The following is an 18,150-nucleotide window of genomic DNA, read 5'->3' as shown; positions in this document are numbered from 1 at the left end:
ATGGCGCGTTGTCTGGCGGCGGTGGTGCTGTTGTGCTCTTGCTCACATTCTGCTGGCCTCTCTGGAAACCAGCGCCGTGCGCCCGCCGTCGCGCAAAGCAAGCCGAGACTCTCATCGGACATGTCGCGTCTTGCAGCATGAATCATCCTGGCTCGCCGGTGCAGACCCTTCCTCCTCCAGCCCCGCCGTGGTGGCTCAGTGGTTACGGCGCTCGGCTGCTGACCCGAAAAACGCGGGTTCGATCCCGGCCGCGGCGGCTGAATTTCGATGGAGGCGAAATTCTAGAGGCCTGTGTGCTGTGCGATGTCAGTGCACGTTAATGAACCCCAGGTGGTCGAAATTTCCGGAGACCTTCCCTACGGCGTCCCTCATAGCCTTAGTTGCTTCGGGACGTTAAACCCTAATAAACCAAACCAAACTTTCCTCCTCACTGTCGGCTCGAGACTCCTACAACGCTTCGCCAGCCGCCCTTTCCAGTCTGCAAGCCTTCAATGGCCGAGCCCTCTCGACAATTCGTCTAATTTGAACGGTGGCCAGTGCCGTGACCTGATTGGTGGGTTTGAACAGCTGGCAGCAGCCACGGTCACCGGCGGCTATAAAAACAGAGCCGCGCTGAGTCCGAGCAGCCGACGGGCAGCAGAAGAGCCATCATGCCGGAGCTACGCTTGCCCGGGGCCGCCCTACTTCTTTGTGCTAGCCCGTGGTGCTCTCGGCCCTTGTCTATCATGCCCAGACCCAACAGTGGTCACTTCTCTATGATTTGTCACTTAGCTATGATTGCCTGACTTCTGTTTATTTGAGCAGGGCTACTCAGCGCTATTTCATTTGCTGTTTGCACTTGTATAAGCCTAGTTGCTAATGATTATGGAAGTACTGTGTTTTGCCTTAGGTCTGCAGTTGGTTATGAACACAGAGAAAAAAATAAAGGAGCTGAGGGAACTGTGAAAACCTGCGTGCATTACTGCATAACATGTTATTTGTAAAGCTTTTGTTTCATTACGATTGATAGCTACAACACTGAGGAAATCTACTCAGTGGTACTGCCCTGTATGTGTGATTGGCTGTTTGACGATGTAAGTGGCAGGCAGGCCTCCTTGAATTTTTTTGGTAAGCCACTGCAGTGTGCACAGCTGGTGTTGTCAATGAATTCACTCTGTGCAATTCTTTTCATGTGCAGTCTATTCAACAGTGGTTTTCAGAGAACCCCCGGGCCTGCTCAACTTCTAAAGTTTTGGTAAGCACTCTACACAGCTGACACTGTTTTTCTTTCACTTCATGCTTTCTTGTATAGACGCAGACTGTTAGCAAAAATTTATTTCACAAATTCTGTTGTCTGCTTGGCCGGACCTTTTGGTTTTGTTGGACCTGCTACAATTTGCCAAAAAAGCAAGATCTTTCCAGTTTTCTATCCTCAAGGGCTTTGGCTAGTTTCAAGGAAGGAATGATAAAGAGAGGGTGGTAATTACCTCACTCCCCCACCGAAATTGAAAACTCTGTGTTTATGTGGAGCTGTCTGAATGAATTACTGCACCGGCGCAGGTGTGCATGCCAGCAGATTGTGAACACTGGAAACTGAACATCGCATTGTTCGAGTTTTGAAGACATTAATAGCTAGAAAACTGAAGAAAAAATAGCAGTGTCTTTATAATGACTCAACAAAGAGAAGGCAAATATGTAAGCCTTTAGAAATAGCTCTGGTTTATAAAGCGAGGGAAATTGAACTAATCTCATCCAAGTTTCAGAAGTAAAGCAATGAGGCACCACAATTTAATTAATTTTTTTTTATGCACATGGTGAACATGCCACAAAAACAAACTCTTCACCACCGCCTCCGGTTGCACCCACCTCCCCTACCCCCGCGACCACCACCTCTTCGGAATGCGCCACCTCGACCGCCACGGCCAAAGCCAAACACGTGCTTCTCATCACGCCGCTTCTGCAACTCAGCCATATCATAGAGTTCTTTAGGGACTTCTTGCCGAGCCTCTTCCAAGATGCTGATCAACTCAGCAGCCTGTATCCAGCTGTCACGAGTAACCAGCGTGATGAACTCACCCTGAAAGCTGTAAGAATAGCAAAGGAAACAAGCATTTCACCTTAGTAACTGTGTCAGCTGATGGCTGCCACCAACGGCAGGCAAAAGACCTATAAAAAAAAAAACTTAAGCACTCAGAGTACTTTAACCCATATATGCCGCACTTTAGAAATTTGAACAGATCAGAATATTTCTTGATATAAAATGAATATTTTACTTCAGAATTCAGAATCATCCTTTCATTGGGGGAAATTTGACATACACTATGAAATCACATTTGCCAACATGTGCAGTGGGCTTCTTATGAAAATGCACAATAATTATTTGTTTTTCTTGCAGAATCACAACAAAGCTGATGGGGTCAAATCTGGAAAATGGCATCCAGAGAATGCTGGAGGATCTTTAAGAATGCGTGCAATGCACAAAACTGAATGCACACAACACAACCCTTGCACAGCAAAAGTTTAGACCCTCTTGAACCTATGCCAGCAAGCGCAAACTTTTACACAGTAGACTTTTAGAGTTGCTGCACAAAATAACAGCATCCTACATGTAAGACAATAGGAATATATGGGTTGATGACAGCTATTCCAACCACACTGCTTCTAATAAGTATACATAAAAAAATTAGGAGTCACTTTGGCGACTAAAGTGGTGCAAGGCGAAAGCCTTAGTACAGCATTCTGTCACGAATGTAGTTGTGAATGATGATTCAAGTGCTGCCAGCGAATGACGCGTCCATTGGCTGTCTGCGTGTGTTACTGATGTGTGGTTAACATGTTAAGCTTCGCCTGTAAGAGTGGAACGCGACAGCGTCTTGCAACGCTGCCAGGGAGTCCACAGAACGCCATCGCCAATTCGGCTGTACGCCTTGCTGGACGGTAAATTTATTTTTTGAGGAAAGGAAATGTATCTCTCTCGCATATCTGGGTGGACACCTGCACCTCGCCGTAAGGGAAAGGGGGAAGATGGGAGTGAACGAAGACGCCGGATTAGCTAGACGCGCCTTTGTTCATTCCAAACCATTCAGTTGGCATTACGGAGTGGCTAGCGTGCTCGTATCGCACTCCGGAGACCCTGGTTTGATTCCCCAACTTGACCAATTTCGTTCTCGGTTTTATTGATTTATGCGGTCTAACTAGAAAGGTTAATTAGGCTATTTTCCTATTTATATTATTGTATTTCTATCCATCGTGTTCTATCATTCACCTGTCAATTGTTGGAACTGTCTAGGATGTTCGACACAACGTATATGAAACGAGCAACGTCGAACTGAGTGGGGAAGTGCGTGGTGGTGGAGCGAACGCGGCTTCGTACTTATCTGTTTTTTCAGCAGCGTCTTTTTCCGCGGACGCTGTTGTCGCTGCGGCGCGCGTCTTTCTTTTCTTTTCCTCTTCATTCTCCTCTATCTTAATTAGGCTAATTGATTAATTAAGCAATTAACTAAACTCAGTCCAACTTAGTTGCAGCATCACTATACGATCCCTTTGATTGGTTGCATGGTTACCAGCCAAAGTACAATTGGCCCCATTTGAAATTCGCGCACTGTGACGTCACGAGCATTTCGACCAATTGAAAAGCGTGACATTTTCTGTCGACAACTCCTGCTTACAACGATGAGGCATTAAAGGCTTCCGCCTCAATACATTCGAAAGCAGGCATTTTAACTAAAAGCTGTCGTGCTGAGTAAGGCTTTTTATAGAAACGCAAGCCAATGTAGATGGAGTGAACAAAATCATGAATGCATACATAGCATAGCACCACCGTATGTGACATCATTATCGGGGCCTCTGCCGGGGCTACGCAGTGCAGAGAAGCCTGAATGCCTCTACAGCTTTATTCGGCGATTACGGCACCACTGCAAATGCTAGCGCAAAGCGATTTCCCAGGCTTTACGTGCATGTTTCACACATTCAGTCCTTTTAAACTCATAGAATTCTAGAACCTCTTCAGTTGCCTTTTAAGAAACAATCTGGGGCACGTTTGAGCCTTACAGATAATATTCTGCGATTAGAAGTTATATTCTATCCCTTCAAGAACAAAACTGGCAACTGGAATTTCAATGTCTCTGCTCCCCTTAATGGCCTGGTATCCCATTTTACAAGAAAGGTCTGCCGAAGTAGCAGCACCTTTAAGCGCCTGTCTTCAATGAAAATTTCTTGTCCTCCTATGACAGTTTCACTCGGCAAAACCGTTGGCCAGCTTTGTTAAAATGTAACTATAGTCACAGAGCAACCCTACGAGTGAAAGCAGGTGGGAAACACAGAAAAAGCAAAACGACAAACTCACAAAACCATCCAATGCTTTAAACAAGTGACTAACCAGTGACTCCAAGCTGGCCAGTCCCAATAACTACCGTATTTTCCGGTGTATAAGACGCGGCTTTTTTTGAAAATCTTGCTGGTGGGTCCTATACAAGGGTGCGTCTGATATGCGATTTTTTAGTTTTTTTTTTGCAAGTTAAGAAATGACTCAGGTTCATGCTCAAGCTTTTTTTACCGAAAAAATATCACTACCAATGACGCGGTTGTAACACGGTTACTACTTCCATACGGGGACCGCCGTGCGCAACTTTTTTTAGGTGAACTAGGCGGGGATGACGACTTCCGGGATCATGAACACGCGACCGTTTCGGAGGCCCCAAGCAAAAGTAATGTAAAATGCCAAAAGATTATGACAATCGCGCTCCTCGCCATTGTCAAGACAAGCCAAGACAAGCCGGCGTTCTTTTTTAGCCATCCTTTGCGACTTTGTTTGCTCCGTGTATGCAGTGCGAAGAGAATGTTTCAGCCACGTTGCCTCCAGAAATGGGTGAACTTTTTGGTAGCCCATCCGAAGATGAAGACTTCGAAGGTTTTAATTAGAAATAAAATGTTCTTATGGACATATGGGAAAGTTCTTTCGTTTTTTCCTTTTTTTTAAAAAAAACGTGGGCAGGTATGGCGGAGTGTTGCCTTTTTCGACCACTTAGCGTTGCTCAAGAATTTCTCACAGGTACGGTGAATTTTGCGATGGTCGTGCAAGCGTGCTTAATTAACCCTCACTAGCCTAACTGGGTAAATTGGGGTGCGTCTTATATACAGGTGCGTCTTATATACCAACTTTTTTAATGACAGCCTGCATATATGGCGGGTGCGTCTTATACAAGGGTGCGTCTTATACACCGGAAAATACGGTAATAATAAAATGCCCAGGACCAGCACTGAGTGGTCAGAAGCTGCTCTTAGCTTTGAGAATTTAGTCCCTGGTTAGCCACAACACTACCCACTTTAAGTGAGCCATGAATAAAGTCACAGGAGGACACATCCCTGGCATCATGGTGAGGCACAACTTCTAACATTCTAGAAATCACGACAGGAGAATGTAAGCCGTTAAAACAGTGAAGGCATTTTGCTCTTTGCAAATACGCTGCAGATATGAACCGAAGTAATTTGCGATTTGCTGATCACATTGCCTTGCTAAGTCACTAAGGAAACAAGCTGCAAAGCATGATCAATGAGTTAGATAGGCAGAGCAGCACGGTGGGGTTAAAAATTAACATGCAGAATACCAAAGTAATGTTCAACAGTTTCGCGAAGGAACAGCAGTTCACAGTTGGCAGCGAGGTGCTGGAAGTGGTAAGGGAAAACGTGTACTTAGGGCAGATAGTGACCACTGATCTGGATGATGAGAGGGAAATAACTAGAAGAATAAGAATGGGGTGGAGCGCATATGGCAGGTTCTCTCAGATCATGAATGGCAGTTTGCCAATGTCCCTCAAGAGAAAAGTATATAACAGCTCTATCTTACTGGTACTCACCTACGGGCAGAAAAGTGGAGGCTAACAAAAAGGGTTCAGCTTAAGTTAAGGACAATGCAGCGAGCTATGGAAAGAAAAATGATCAGTGTAACGTTAAGAGACCGCAAGCAGGCAGAGTGGGTCAGGGAACAAACGCTGATTAATGACATCACAGTCAAAATCAAGAGGAAGAAATGGGCTTGGGCAGGGCATGTAATGCGAAGGCAAGATAACCGCTGGTCCTTAACGGTAACAGAGTGGATTCCAAGGGAAGGCAAACGTAGCAGGAGGCGCCAGAAAGTTAGGTGGGTGGATGAGATTAAGAAGTTTGCGGGGATACGATGGCTGCAGCTGGCAAAGAACAGGGTTAATTGGAGAGACATGGGAGAAGCCTCTGCTCTGCAGTGGGCATAGTCAGCCGCTGATGATGATGACAAAACACTGTAAAAAAGCCACAAAATTCCTTGCGCATTAAAGAGCACCACATTTTCGAATTGTTCTATGAAATCTTGGAAGCTTTTTCTTGAAAGAGGAAGTTTGATAATTCGGTGTTAAAAAAATGTCTCACAGCTTTGTTAAAATTATTTTGCAGAGCTCATTTAAGGTAATTTATTCATACTGAATATTGCAGCATATATAAGTAAACTGCCGCAACTTGCAGACCTTGCTCAAGTTGACACAGATCCCCAATAGGTGTGTTTGGCTTGCTACAGATACAGGATTTCTCTATGGTCCTTAAGAGGCGACCAAAGGCAGCACACGACACATCTGAGAAAAAAAAAAAGGAAGACTCTTACTTTGCTTGGCCCATGTGGCCCACTCGATGAACGTATTCCTCAGCATTTCTGGGAGGATCGTAATTGAGTATGTGCCTGCAGTCAATATAAAGAAAGTGTTACGCCACGCCATCAGCCACATCAAAAACTTAACAATGTGGGCAACAAAGTGCTGTATGAAGAGCTTACATCAGCCACACAGTGAAAGGCAAAGCTCTTCACTTTCAGGCCTGAATTGCAGCAAGGAGTATCCTACCAGTACTATAACTTAGTGGAACATAGCACCAGATTTAAAGTCAAATTTTTGAAGTTTACAGCTCTACTAAAAAGACAAAAAAATTCAGGGGGGCACTTTGCTGACCTAAAGTGCAGTGAGGCGACAGCCTTAAGTGCGGTGTTGCAGCTTGTGTCACTGTTGTGTGGTTAAGATGTTAAACTTCGCCTCTAAGAGTGGAACGCGGCAGCATCTTGCAACGATGCCAGGGAGTCCACAGAATACCATCGCCCAATGGGCTGTATGCCTTGCTCGTCGGTGAATTGTTTTTTTGAGGAAAGGAAATGTATCTGTCTCACATATCTCGGAGGAGACCTGAACCTCGCCGTAACGGGAAGGGAGGAAGATGGGAGTGAACGAAGACACCGTATTCACTAGACATGCCTTTGTTCATTCCAAACCATCGAGCTGGCATGGCGGAGTGGTTAGCGTGCTCGTCTCGCACTCCGGAGACACTGGTTTGATTCGCCAACTTGACCAATTTCCTACTCGGTTTTATTTATTTATCTGGTCTGACTAGAAAGGTTAACTAGGCTAATTGCTTAACTATTATTACTCAATTAGTCATTAATTATCATGTAATTATCACATAATGCCTTAAATCACATTCCGATATCATTTGAATGCCATCGATTAAGTATTGATTAAGCAATGATTGGCATATGCCCATATAAGGCATGTAACCGAAACGCGACACATCTGCCGACACGGCTGCTAACGACAGTATGAGGCATTAAAGGCTCTCTCCTTAAAATATGTATGAGGTACATTTGGTGCATAAGCTTTCTCCCGCTTTTACGGGCCCGTTGAATGCGCACACAGAAGTTCAAACGGTGATTTCAGCAATTCCTATTGGTTGCTGATCGGCATTCAAATAGGCTGTGGTGCAGCAGTTCTATCAAAGCAACACTTCATGTTGCGACATTTAGCAGCAAATAGAATCTCTAAAATAAGGTGGCTGCACTCATGGTGCTAGGCTACCAAGCAGCCTTCACTCACGTCACAGCCTCCTTGTCCAGCCTTCGTACTTCCACCTCTGTGGATATCAGGACCTTCAACTCCCCATTTTGAAAGTCCTGAATTGCTCGTTCCCGATCCTGCTGTCCTCTGCAAAGTCGCATGCACACACAAAATGAGTGTAAGAGCACTTTCTTGCAGCGATGACTATAATGTCGCAGCAAGGTATACTGGAAGAGAGACAAGCAGGCGTGCACAGGACATTAACTAGCTGTTCATTTGGGTTAATTATATGCCTTCAAGCAAGGAAGCTTGGCAACAGCAATCGTGACTAATAAATTTGGCAGTCATGGGCAAAGAGCAACCAACCCTATTGACTATGCTCCATTTAAATGTGGCCTAGAAAAGAAATGCATGCTGTTTTGAGTTCTGGATAGGCAAGTAGGAGTGATTAAAAAGGAATGGAAAGGGAGTAATTAGTCCTTAACATCCCCCACAGCACAGCCGTATGGCCAAAAACGGTGGATCTTAAAACACAACAGCCTAGTGTCTAAATTGCCAGACACCAGCTAACTTGCTCTAGGTGGCAAATGATAAGGCTGTAAACATAGCTATGAAATGAGCACACAGGTAAAACACAACGGACCTCACGACAACATACCGAGAAAAAAAAATAAAGGTAACCACAATTAGACTGTAGTATGCATCTCACCTGCCCTTTTTTACAGAATCAGACTTGATGCCTGCGCCGATACAGATACTTGCCACGGCATCAACCCTGCATGTACACAAGCCCAAAATTGAGTACACTCAGCTAGGCACTCTGATTATAAGAGAATGATGGTAAGCTGAACTTGACCTCTATCAACAGATATCTGCATTTCGACAAAGACGCTACCTTCAACGAAAACGGAGCGTTTATCAGCTAGTAAACATTTGGTTTATGGGTTTTGACATCCCAAAGCAGCTCAGGCTATGAGGGATGCCGTAGTGGAGGGCTCTGGTTGATTTCAACCTCCTGGAGTTCTTTAACGCGCAGTACATGGGCCTCTAGCATTTCGCCTCCATCGAAATGCAACTGCCGCACCTGGGATCGAACCCGCATCTTTCGAGTCAGCCGCCGAGCACCACAAACACTGAAACACAGCAGCAACCTTATCAGCTAGGAAAGTCCAAGAAATGAAGTGTAGGTATCGCCACCATGGGGTGTTTCCACAGGCTCACTGCAGTGACGGGACTATGAAGTTTTTTACATGGATCCCGGAATCTAGGCTAGACTGCCATTCACTTCCAAATGGTGACCTCGTCACGAGTTTGAATCGATGGCAAAAAACCCATGTCTTATTGCTGAACAAGCATCAATATCAACACAAAAAGCCAACTATTGATTTCTACTAAAAACAAAAATCAGTTGCAGTGGTCCTCAGTGTCCCTAAGAAGCTTGCAGCAACACCACCATGGGGCCAGGCTGCTCACACTGCACAAGAAGCTAGGGGACATGAAAGAACAGCACACATCAAAACAGTATGCGTCAAACAGCACAGTGACAAAACAATACAGAGAAAAAACAGCATGGCGACGAAACAGCCCAGGGAAAGAATGGCATGCATCAAAACAGCATGTCGGACAAACCAGCACAGCGAAAAAGCAGCCCGATGAAAGAAGAGCACAGGAAAAAACAGCACGATGACAAAACAGCACAGCGCAGTATGGTGCAGCACTGCTGGAAGGGTGAACTATCATAGCCATAACCTCAAACGGTGAATCACAACACATGCAGCAGTGACCTTTGTAGTTAGTGAGTGCTCATTTCGCTGGTTCATTAAGAAACAGGACAGGCTCATTCCTTGAGGAACAGCGTTGCTAGAACGGTGCATATGGCAGAACTAGTGGTTATGTAGTCCTTGCTTGCTTGGCTTCAGTGATCTCTTCTTTCTGTATTATGCAAGAAGAATCTCGCAAACAGAGGTAAAATGGCGTGGGCATGCGCTCACCAGTCAACTGTCCCGGGTAGATTACCGTCTTATTTGCAAGCTATGTTCGGTTTCCTTGGCTGCTTTTTATGCAGGCTAAAAAGCTAACATTTGCGGCGATGATGACTTCCAAAGCATAGCGAGAGAGGCTACCAGCTAGAACAGGGGCAGCGAGAGGCTGCTGTGATGGCAGAGTGATTGAAGGCATCGAAAAGCCTACCATGCCTCTGGTTCAAATTCAGATTCATGCATTATTTTGCGCTGCTTCATAAAGTCCTGACGCAAGAGTTCTGAAATTCGGAAGCATCAAAATGGCACCTAAGAGCTGCAAAAAATAAAATAAAATAGAAAGGAAAGTGTGCAATTACAACAGACATCTAATTTTAGTTTCATGACATAGAAATTGGATATCGAACTGAATTTCCTTTTACTGCAACGATCGAACACAGAGCGGTTGCAGATATCCTAAGGTATATGCTCAATTACTGAAGCTTACAGCATCCTAACATGCGAAATAAACAGAAAAAAGAAAAACTAACTTGAGTTAGACTCGAGTTAATTAGAATGGAGCTGGAATCTAGCTAGCTTGCACGCTGTTTTCTCATCCACGTGATCAGTGCATATGAGCACTGAGTTATTCACTTTACAACCACGGGGCCCCTATGGCAGCGCTGCTAAATTGCACTGATGAATGCAGTGCGCATTTTACTGGACTTAGGGAGTGCAGCTGCTGCTGCCGCGGGGTTTCATGACGCTGGCCGTATATTCCTTAAGTAGACAACTTTAAGAAGCAATGCACATGTGCTTGCACAAGCATTGAAATTGCCATACAAAATGTACATTTTTAATGAGACCAAAATTAAGAGGTAATAAAAATCCTGTGAAATGAAATTCCCTGCATTTGTTCTACAACTCTTGTTTTAGTAGACTTCCAACCGTGTTTGTTAAGTTAGATATTTCTTGTGGTTTCTGAGCTAAAGGGTCAAATTTGTCGAAAATTGATGTTTTAATAAAATTGGCTTCTAAGCAATAAAAACAGGTTTTATTGATGTTTGGAAATAATTCTCTTCGAAGGGAAAAAAAAAAGAGCTTTAATGTAAAATTACACTCAACAAATGCACACTGATGCATGAATTTTCAGGTCAGCTGTGCAGCCCGTTTCACAAAGTAAAGTAACCGCTGGTCTGCCTTAGACAGCCACTGTGCAGCATCCTGGTTAAACAACAAACAACCTGAAAATGTCTGCTCAGGCAATCCTGCCATCGCTAAAAGTAAGCATCCCATACTGGATATTTTCAGTGTATGAAGGCCCTGTAGCTTGCTCCAAACAAAATTGCTGAAGATTCAATTGCCGACAGCGAGAGTTTTGAAGAATAAGAACTTCTGGTACACCCAGAGCCCTGCGTCAGGCATATTTGCCAGAATTCAGCATCATGATGGTCAACCTGCAGAACCAGTGCTCCAAGAACAGCTTCTTCAGCGTTATTCATTCCATTACCAATGAATTACCCTACCCTGTTCTGTACTGAGCCTGTGAAACGAGCACTAGCTAACTCCAAAGGTCGCTGCCGTATGTGCTGCAATTTACAGTTTGCAGTTATGGCTACGATAGTTCACCCCTCCAGCAGCACTTCACCGTACTCCGATGGGCTGTTTTGTCATCGTGCTGTTTTTTTCCTGTGCTCTTCTTTCGTCATGCTGTTTTTTTGCTGTATTATTTTGACACGTGCTGTTTTTTCTCTGTGCTGTTATGTCACCATGCTGTATTTTCCCTGTGCTGTAGCTGTTTTGTTGCTGCTCTGTTTTTTGCGCACTATTTTGACGCATGCTGTTTTGTCATGTGCTGTTCTTTCATGGCACTCAGGAAGCGGAACAAAACTGCAGATTTGACAGCATGTCTGCTAAAATGATATCCCACACACCAATGCTACCCTGTATGTGTTACATACATCTAAAATGCCCCCTCAAAAGAGCATTCAAGCATCCAGGAGTTCTCAAACTGGGTCCCGCAGAACCCCCGGGTTTTTTGGAGAGCTTTTTGGGTTCCTCAAGCACTTAAATTCCTGTATGCCTAGACTGCTTCACCAAACAGCATTGTTACTGAATTAAATTAGTAATAGTTATTAATGCCACCATCCCACAGATTCGTGAAGTTTCATGAAGTTAGCACAGACGTCCACAAAGTGAAGGAGTGTGAGGGGATAGGAACAGGAGAGGAGAAGGGGGATGCCATGTGAGCATTGTCGTTTCCTTTTACTCAGATTTTTTCACAACACGTGCAGCTATGGCTGTGTTCTTGCACTGTGCAGCACAGTGACATTTGTCAGTTTTTCGCTAATTCACTGCTAATTCAGTTTAGGGATTTTCTGGGGGACCATGCATCAGTATGCTTTTTATATTTTTACAAGCATGTTAGCCAATAAGGGATGGAAGCTTCCTCCTCAGCACTTTTTGGCAACCATAACAGTTACTCAGGCACAAAAAAAAAGTGTTAGACCCCTGGTATAAAAGCAACAGGAGCAAATTCACAGTGTGATCTGACGGACACGTTTCCCAAAGACTGGCAGAAAGGAAAGTGGCCATGGCACTCACATGTCATTAGTGTTCACGAACACTATAATCTTTCCCTCGGCCTGTGCACCCTTCAGGAGTGTTGTGAACTGCGAAAAGCAAATAAAGAAAGAAAATTCCATTCAGTAAAATTACATTCCCAGCAAAATGCACGCCACTTTACCATCTCTAATTTTTCCGTCTTGTCACAAACGATGATCTGCTGCTTCAGAGTGCGCACAGCCTAGAAAAAAAAAAATAAAACAGTACATTCAATGCAAAGCAGTACACATCCAAGGGCACAAAAAAAGCATGCCAGTGTAATGTACCACACTACGGTTGTGAAAAAATTCAATACTATTCAGCCACTTTGATGCAGTTTTCCTTCCATTTCCCACCATACACAATGAATGGCAACCGTGCTGCATCCACAAGCTGTGAGCACCCAAAATTACTATTGTTTCTTGTCCCCCCCTTGTTCCTACCTGCACTTCTGTGCACCATTCTTCTTAATGAGACACTGCAGACAACTTAAGGCATCCTGCATCACCAGATCATCGCAATTTAACGATGAAGTGACTACTGGCCCCGGAAAAAAGAGCTTTCATAAGCTAAGAAAGGCCATGAATTGAAATACTACAGACATCACCACCCGCTGACCACTTTCACAAGCAAACTCCGATCACATCAACACTTTCTGCACAGCTGAGGCTCGGCTACATTTTCGTTCACTTTCAAGTAGTGAGATCACAGAGCCATTTTCGGTGTTGATGGCACGAGCTTTAGCTGAACGGTACAGGAAAAAATTGCATTTTTAAAGCCAATTATCTCAGCAATAAATGCTAGTTAAGAGAGGCAGAAAGTGATAAGCATTCGGTTTATACTAAGAACAAAAACTGTATAGTGTTTGCCTCAGTGCCCCCATAAGAAACAGCCACGAGCACTATCCACCATTACGTAGCCAGTATCTGAATAAAACTGTTAGCAACACAAGTGTTCAGGGCTGTTTGAGTTCCTGCTTGACTCAGTTTTACAAGATAAACATTGCGGAGTAATGTGTGCAGATCAGAATGAGAAAGTTGGCAGCCAGAGCTGACAGTGGGCACACTAATAATGACGACTGAATTACCATGATATGATAATGCAAAAAGTAGTCCCATTAAAACTATGCACCCCCTTATCTCACAAAAGGACTGGAAGACTTGCAGAGCTGATGCAGACATTTTTAGAGCATTAGCTCTAATACTTGCATTAATCAAAGTTGCGTTGGTATGAAGCACAAGGTCATTCAAGTGGGACCAGTGGGTGGTGCCATTGGTATACAGACTGTGGACCACCTAATTGGCACAGAATGTTTGGACAGGTATCAACAGATTCACTGTGTTACGGAGCATAAGATTACTAGTCGAATCAAAGCGCAGCACTTCATAGAAATTCGCACCGACGACCTTTGTTTCCACAAACAGCAACTTCTAGAAATTTCAAACGTCCATTGCGGCCAAACTAATTGACGTAGGGCTAGGACATTCGAAGTGGTGTCAAACGATTTCTCTTCTTGCACTGTATGCATTGGTATCAAAAAAGTAGATATCCGGATATAATGAAAAATTTGTACCAGATATAGCGAAGATGGCTAATGACGCAATATTCATTAAATATTGCTAACGCTCGATACTCATACGTTGCCTTAGCGTTTTACTCTTTTTTTTCTTTCAATTTCGACTTCCAATTTTGATTTTTCAATTATGATTTTTGATAGCCGCCACTTTTCCGCGGATATTCTCCTCCTACAGCTCCAATTACACATCACTCATTTATGCAGCAACCATCATTTTGCGGGAAATTTTGCAACATGGCGTGGGGCAATTTATAAATCAACCTGATAATTCGCATTTCTTCTGGCCCCCTGAAGCCTAATGAGGTTTTACTAGCTGTCATGTTATCCTTAGTTGGCAGTCATGCGTCATTTTATGAATTTCATTTTACATGACCATATTACAGGTCGGATACTGTTAGGCCATATAATCTAGCAGTATACATTTCTGTGTGCATCACGTTTTTTTATATGGTGCTGAGTAAGTCTGGTTTTGTTTATTTCGGTTGCAAAGAATATGCACCATTTTGAAAAACTCTGTCACAGCATTTGCCTGAATATCATTTTCTGAATTATTTTTTCATAGTGAACAGGTACTAGATATTCAATTCGATATTCGAAGCAATTTTTTCTTCATATTTGTATACAAATCATACTCAAAAATTTCAATATTTGCACATCCCTAGTAAGAAGTCTTTATTATACAACACAAAATTACACACACTCCACATTGTACGATAACTGGTGTGAACTGTCCAGAATGAAAGAGGCTGGTGGAGCACTTCATTACCAGAAGTCAAATCACCCAAAGTTATTTTGTGTCAAAATTAAGCCGAAAACATGCATGTATAACAACAACTAAGATTCGGGGTTTGACAGCAGCGACGGTTTGGCTAACGAAGTGGCTTGCTAGTATAAGCTGGCTCTCACTTGGCCCACTTTTACGCTCACTTTGCTGTCGAAGGCATTGCAGAAACCAATCATAACTCCATTTTAATGTGAGAGTAAACTGGCAACAGTATATGACCTTTTATTATAAATGGTTACTAGGTTCAAAGCACCTTTCTCTGTGGCTTTGATATAAAGCACACTAGGCCTAGAAACACTGCTAAATAGGCACTTTGTCATACGGAAAAGCACCGCTAGCATAGATGCACCCTACCTAGGCTTTTCCACAGTAGGGAATGGTGGGAATGTTGGGAATGATGAAAATAATGGGCCTCTTCAATTATCCACCTCTGGCTGCCTGTGGGCTTCCTGCAGCTTGCCAGAGCATGGAGCCAGGCGCATGATTTTCTCATACTGCTCCGTGCACTTCCAGTGGCTGCTTAGAACACGTTCATTTTTCTCTGGCTCGGCGGTTTCAGCTACCACTGGGCAGCCAGACTCACCAGGGTGATTTCATGCTGGCAACACTCGGGCAAATAGCAGACGACGGAGAAGTGGTATGGTAGCGGGAAGCACGTGAACATTTTAATATGGACTAGAAGGACCGCGGTTCTTCATGCGATGTTTTGTTCGATCCCTAGCGCAATGCAGGCGCATGTTTCGACTAGATCAAGGTGCATATCATCTGTGTCCCCTGTAATGACTCCTTTTGCAGTAGTTCCAGTGTTATTTGCTTTGCATGCATGTGTGTGTGTGTGAGTGATTGCAGCTCAATCATCTCACCACCTTGCAAGCACAAATGGCCACTTCATATTACGATCGCATAGTTCTGATTCACAAAATATTTCAGCCATTAATTTCGTGCGCCCAGCTGATATTGCGATGGTGTTGGAGGCCTTTCATGAGAGCGGCCACACATTCCAGCTCTGACTACCCACTCAGATGAAGCATATATGCATGTAGAGAACGTGTTTGGAGAGGTGTTAGTTGAGCACGATACGAGAGCGTGGTCTTCATTGAGTTCTGCACAGTGGAAAGGTGGATATGCTTTCAGAAATGCTTGAATGATTGAAACATGTCCTTTATTAAAAGCCCTCATGAGCACATTGTTTGAGGCATCTGTGCAGGCATATATGCAGGCACACAGTTGTCACGGCAGCTAACCAAGGCGAGTGCTGATTCTGTCGTCACTGACTGTCGAACAACTTGATGCTCGGCACTTCTGCCACAAATTTTTAAAATATCTGACAAGTACAATACGCATGCGTCAGCTCACGTTTGACTCCTTAAAAAGAAAAATCTCCCAGTGAAGATCACCACGAAAGCACATGCAGTATGTGAGGCGCCAACACAAGGCCGGATTGTAGTGTCTTTCATTCGAGTGCTAGCCTTCTATGACAAAGCCGTAGCATTACAGATATGATATGCAGCTAAATTTGTACACTACACCCGCTTGCTCTAGATGACCATTCAACCAACTGATATATGCGCTTTTGTCGAGATTATGTGTGCATTCCTTGCCGGCAGCAAAAGCCGACGGGCGACAGACTGCAGTTGAGCGGAATGTATCCCCATTCTTCTCTGCTTAGAGCCAACAGGAAGCAGCTCATGAATGTAGAAATCGCAATGACAACAGCAGAGTCGATCACCATGCAGGGGTCGATCGTCTGCAGTCATATCAGTCATACATACTGCGCAGTAAACAAACACACTATAATATGAGAGCATGGTGTGTCGTTTGACGAGCAACGCAATTTTCCCTCCGATGAGGTGTTGACTGAAAGACATTAGATTGCATTAGATTGCATGCTTTTGAGGATTTCTCAAAACTTAAACAGCACACAGTGCGCCAAAGGCGCACACTCGCATTGTTGTCACCAATTTATACGAGTGCGAGCGCGATCAGCTGCAGCTGCTGCACTCAATAACTTCACGTTGTTGTTCTTGATGCCGTGGAGACTATTTCTGCCATATGCACGCATAGCAGAGAGACACAGCATAACGTGAAGCAATGGAGAGCATCTGCCCTCTGTGATCCATGCATAACTTGCCACCATGATTGCCAGCCGCCTGGTTAAGGTGGCTGCCAGACCATGTGACCATGATGCGTTTTCCTGTCAGGAGCTAACTTTCTGGCACCCAGCGAGCTGCCTGAGTATGGTAAATCAAAGAGGCCCAATGTTTTCTCCTTCCTGGTGCAAACACGTAGCATACAAGACAAGTAAACAGCACAGCAACACGTATTATGAAGGAAAATGACACACATGTGAAATGCAATTCTGTTGACCAATTGTTCTTTTAAATTACCAGCAGCCAAGTTGTGCGGCGCAACCCCTTATATGAGTATACAGATATAATCGCAGATAACAGCTGCTGCAATAACTCACCGTCAGGTCGAGGGGCCCAACGAATATCTCGAAGGGGTCCTTACTGTACTGCTGTACAATCCCACGCAATCCCTCAGACGAGGTGGCACTGGTTATGACAGTTTGCCGGTCTGGCCGGACATTTCCCAAACTTTTCTTGATCTGAGGCTCAAGTCCCATGTTCAGCATGTGATCTGCATCGTCGAGAACCTGGCAGCAGCATCACACACAGGCAAGTGAAAGCCATCAGTGAGAGGACACTATGCGCGTGCAGCTTTGTATATATGTAGGGCGTTTTATGTATTGCAGTAAATATTTCCAGTGGTCGCTCATGAGCAGTGCTACAGCAGCTGACAAATTTTTTGGGTGCAATCATTTGCATTTGCATGATATTTCAGGCTTTACTGAGAAATCACCAGGCACCTCGTGGAGGTACAGCAGCCGACAGATTCTTCGAAGTCCATTAATTTGGACGCGCACAATATTTCAAATTTTAATGAGGAACTGTTGGGCTTCTCACAGAAAAGTGTACACATTCACAAACAATATTTTGGACCCTGCTGTGGAGATCGTTGTGGAAATCGAGCAATGCTGTGGAGATTTTCTTTTTGACCGAAAGTTCATTTTTGACCAAATATAGACACGAGCAGGCATCACTATTATAAACAACCAGCCCTTCGCTGCCGTGGGCGCCATTTTGGATTTAAATGGAGGTTTGGTTTAGTTTGGTTTATGGGGGTTTAACATCCCAAAGAGACTCCGGCTATGAGGGACGCTGTAGTAAAGGGACTTGGAAATTTCAACCACCTGGGATTCTTTAATGTGCACTGACATCGCACAGTATATGGGCCTCTAGAATTTCACCTCCATCGAAATTCGACCACCACAGTCTGTATCAAACCCATGTCTTTCGGGTCAGAGATTTCAATGGAGGCAAAGAAATGGACTGGCTTGGCTGT

The 18,150-nt window shown here is 44.2% G+C and overlaps 1 protein-coding gene across 5 annotated transcripts in view; it reads right to left on the bottom strand.

The window, feature by feature from the left end:
* Positions 1 to 1,432: 1,432 nt before the first annotated feature.
* Positions 1,433 to 18,150, bottom strand: part of LOC149353412 (putative ATP-dependent RNA helicase DDX53) — an 80,563-nt gene continuing 63,845 nt past the window's right edge. For 4 of the 5 annotated variants that reach the window (XM_089582540.1, XM_089582537.1, XM_089582539.1 and 1 more), the window contains exons 17-23: positions 17,213 to 17,401; positions 12,528 to 12,587; positions 12,386 to 12,453; positions 8,533 to 8,598; positions 7,863 to 7,970; positions 6,611 to 6,685; positions 1,435 to 2,063 (exon numbers count right to left, since the gene is read on the bottom strand). In XM_089582540.1, the coding sequence (XP_089438666.1) occupies positions 1,820 to 2,063; positions 6,611 to 6,685; positions 7,863 to 7,970; positions 8,533 to 8,598; positions 12,386 to 12,453; positions 12,528 to 12,587; positions 17,213 to 17,401 (810 nt within the window). In that variant the 3' untranslated portion in view covers positions 1,435 to 1,819. Of the gene's footprint in view, positions 2,064 to 6,610; positions 6,686 to 7,862; positions 7,971 to 8,532; positions 8,599 to 12,385; positions 12,454 to 12,527; positions 12,588 to 17,212; positions 17,402 to 18,150 lie in introns of all 5 variants that reach the window. The other variant, XM_089582542.1, reaches the window with a different exon arrangement.

The sequence above is a fragment of the Amblyomma mixtum genome, chromosome 3, assembly GCF_055824585.1.
Source record: "Amblyomma mixtum isolate Tamu chromosome 3, ASM5582458v1, whole genome shotgun sequence".
In the NCBI taxonomy this organism is placed as follows: domain Eukaryota; kingdom Metazoa; phylum Arthropoda; class Arachnida; order Ixodida; family Ixodidae; genus Amblyomma; species Amblyomma mixtum.
This window is presented reverse-complemented; position numbering and strand designations above follow the sequence as displayed.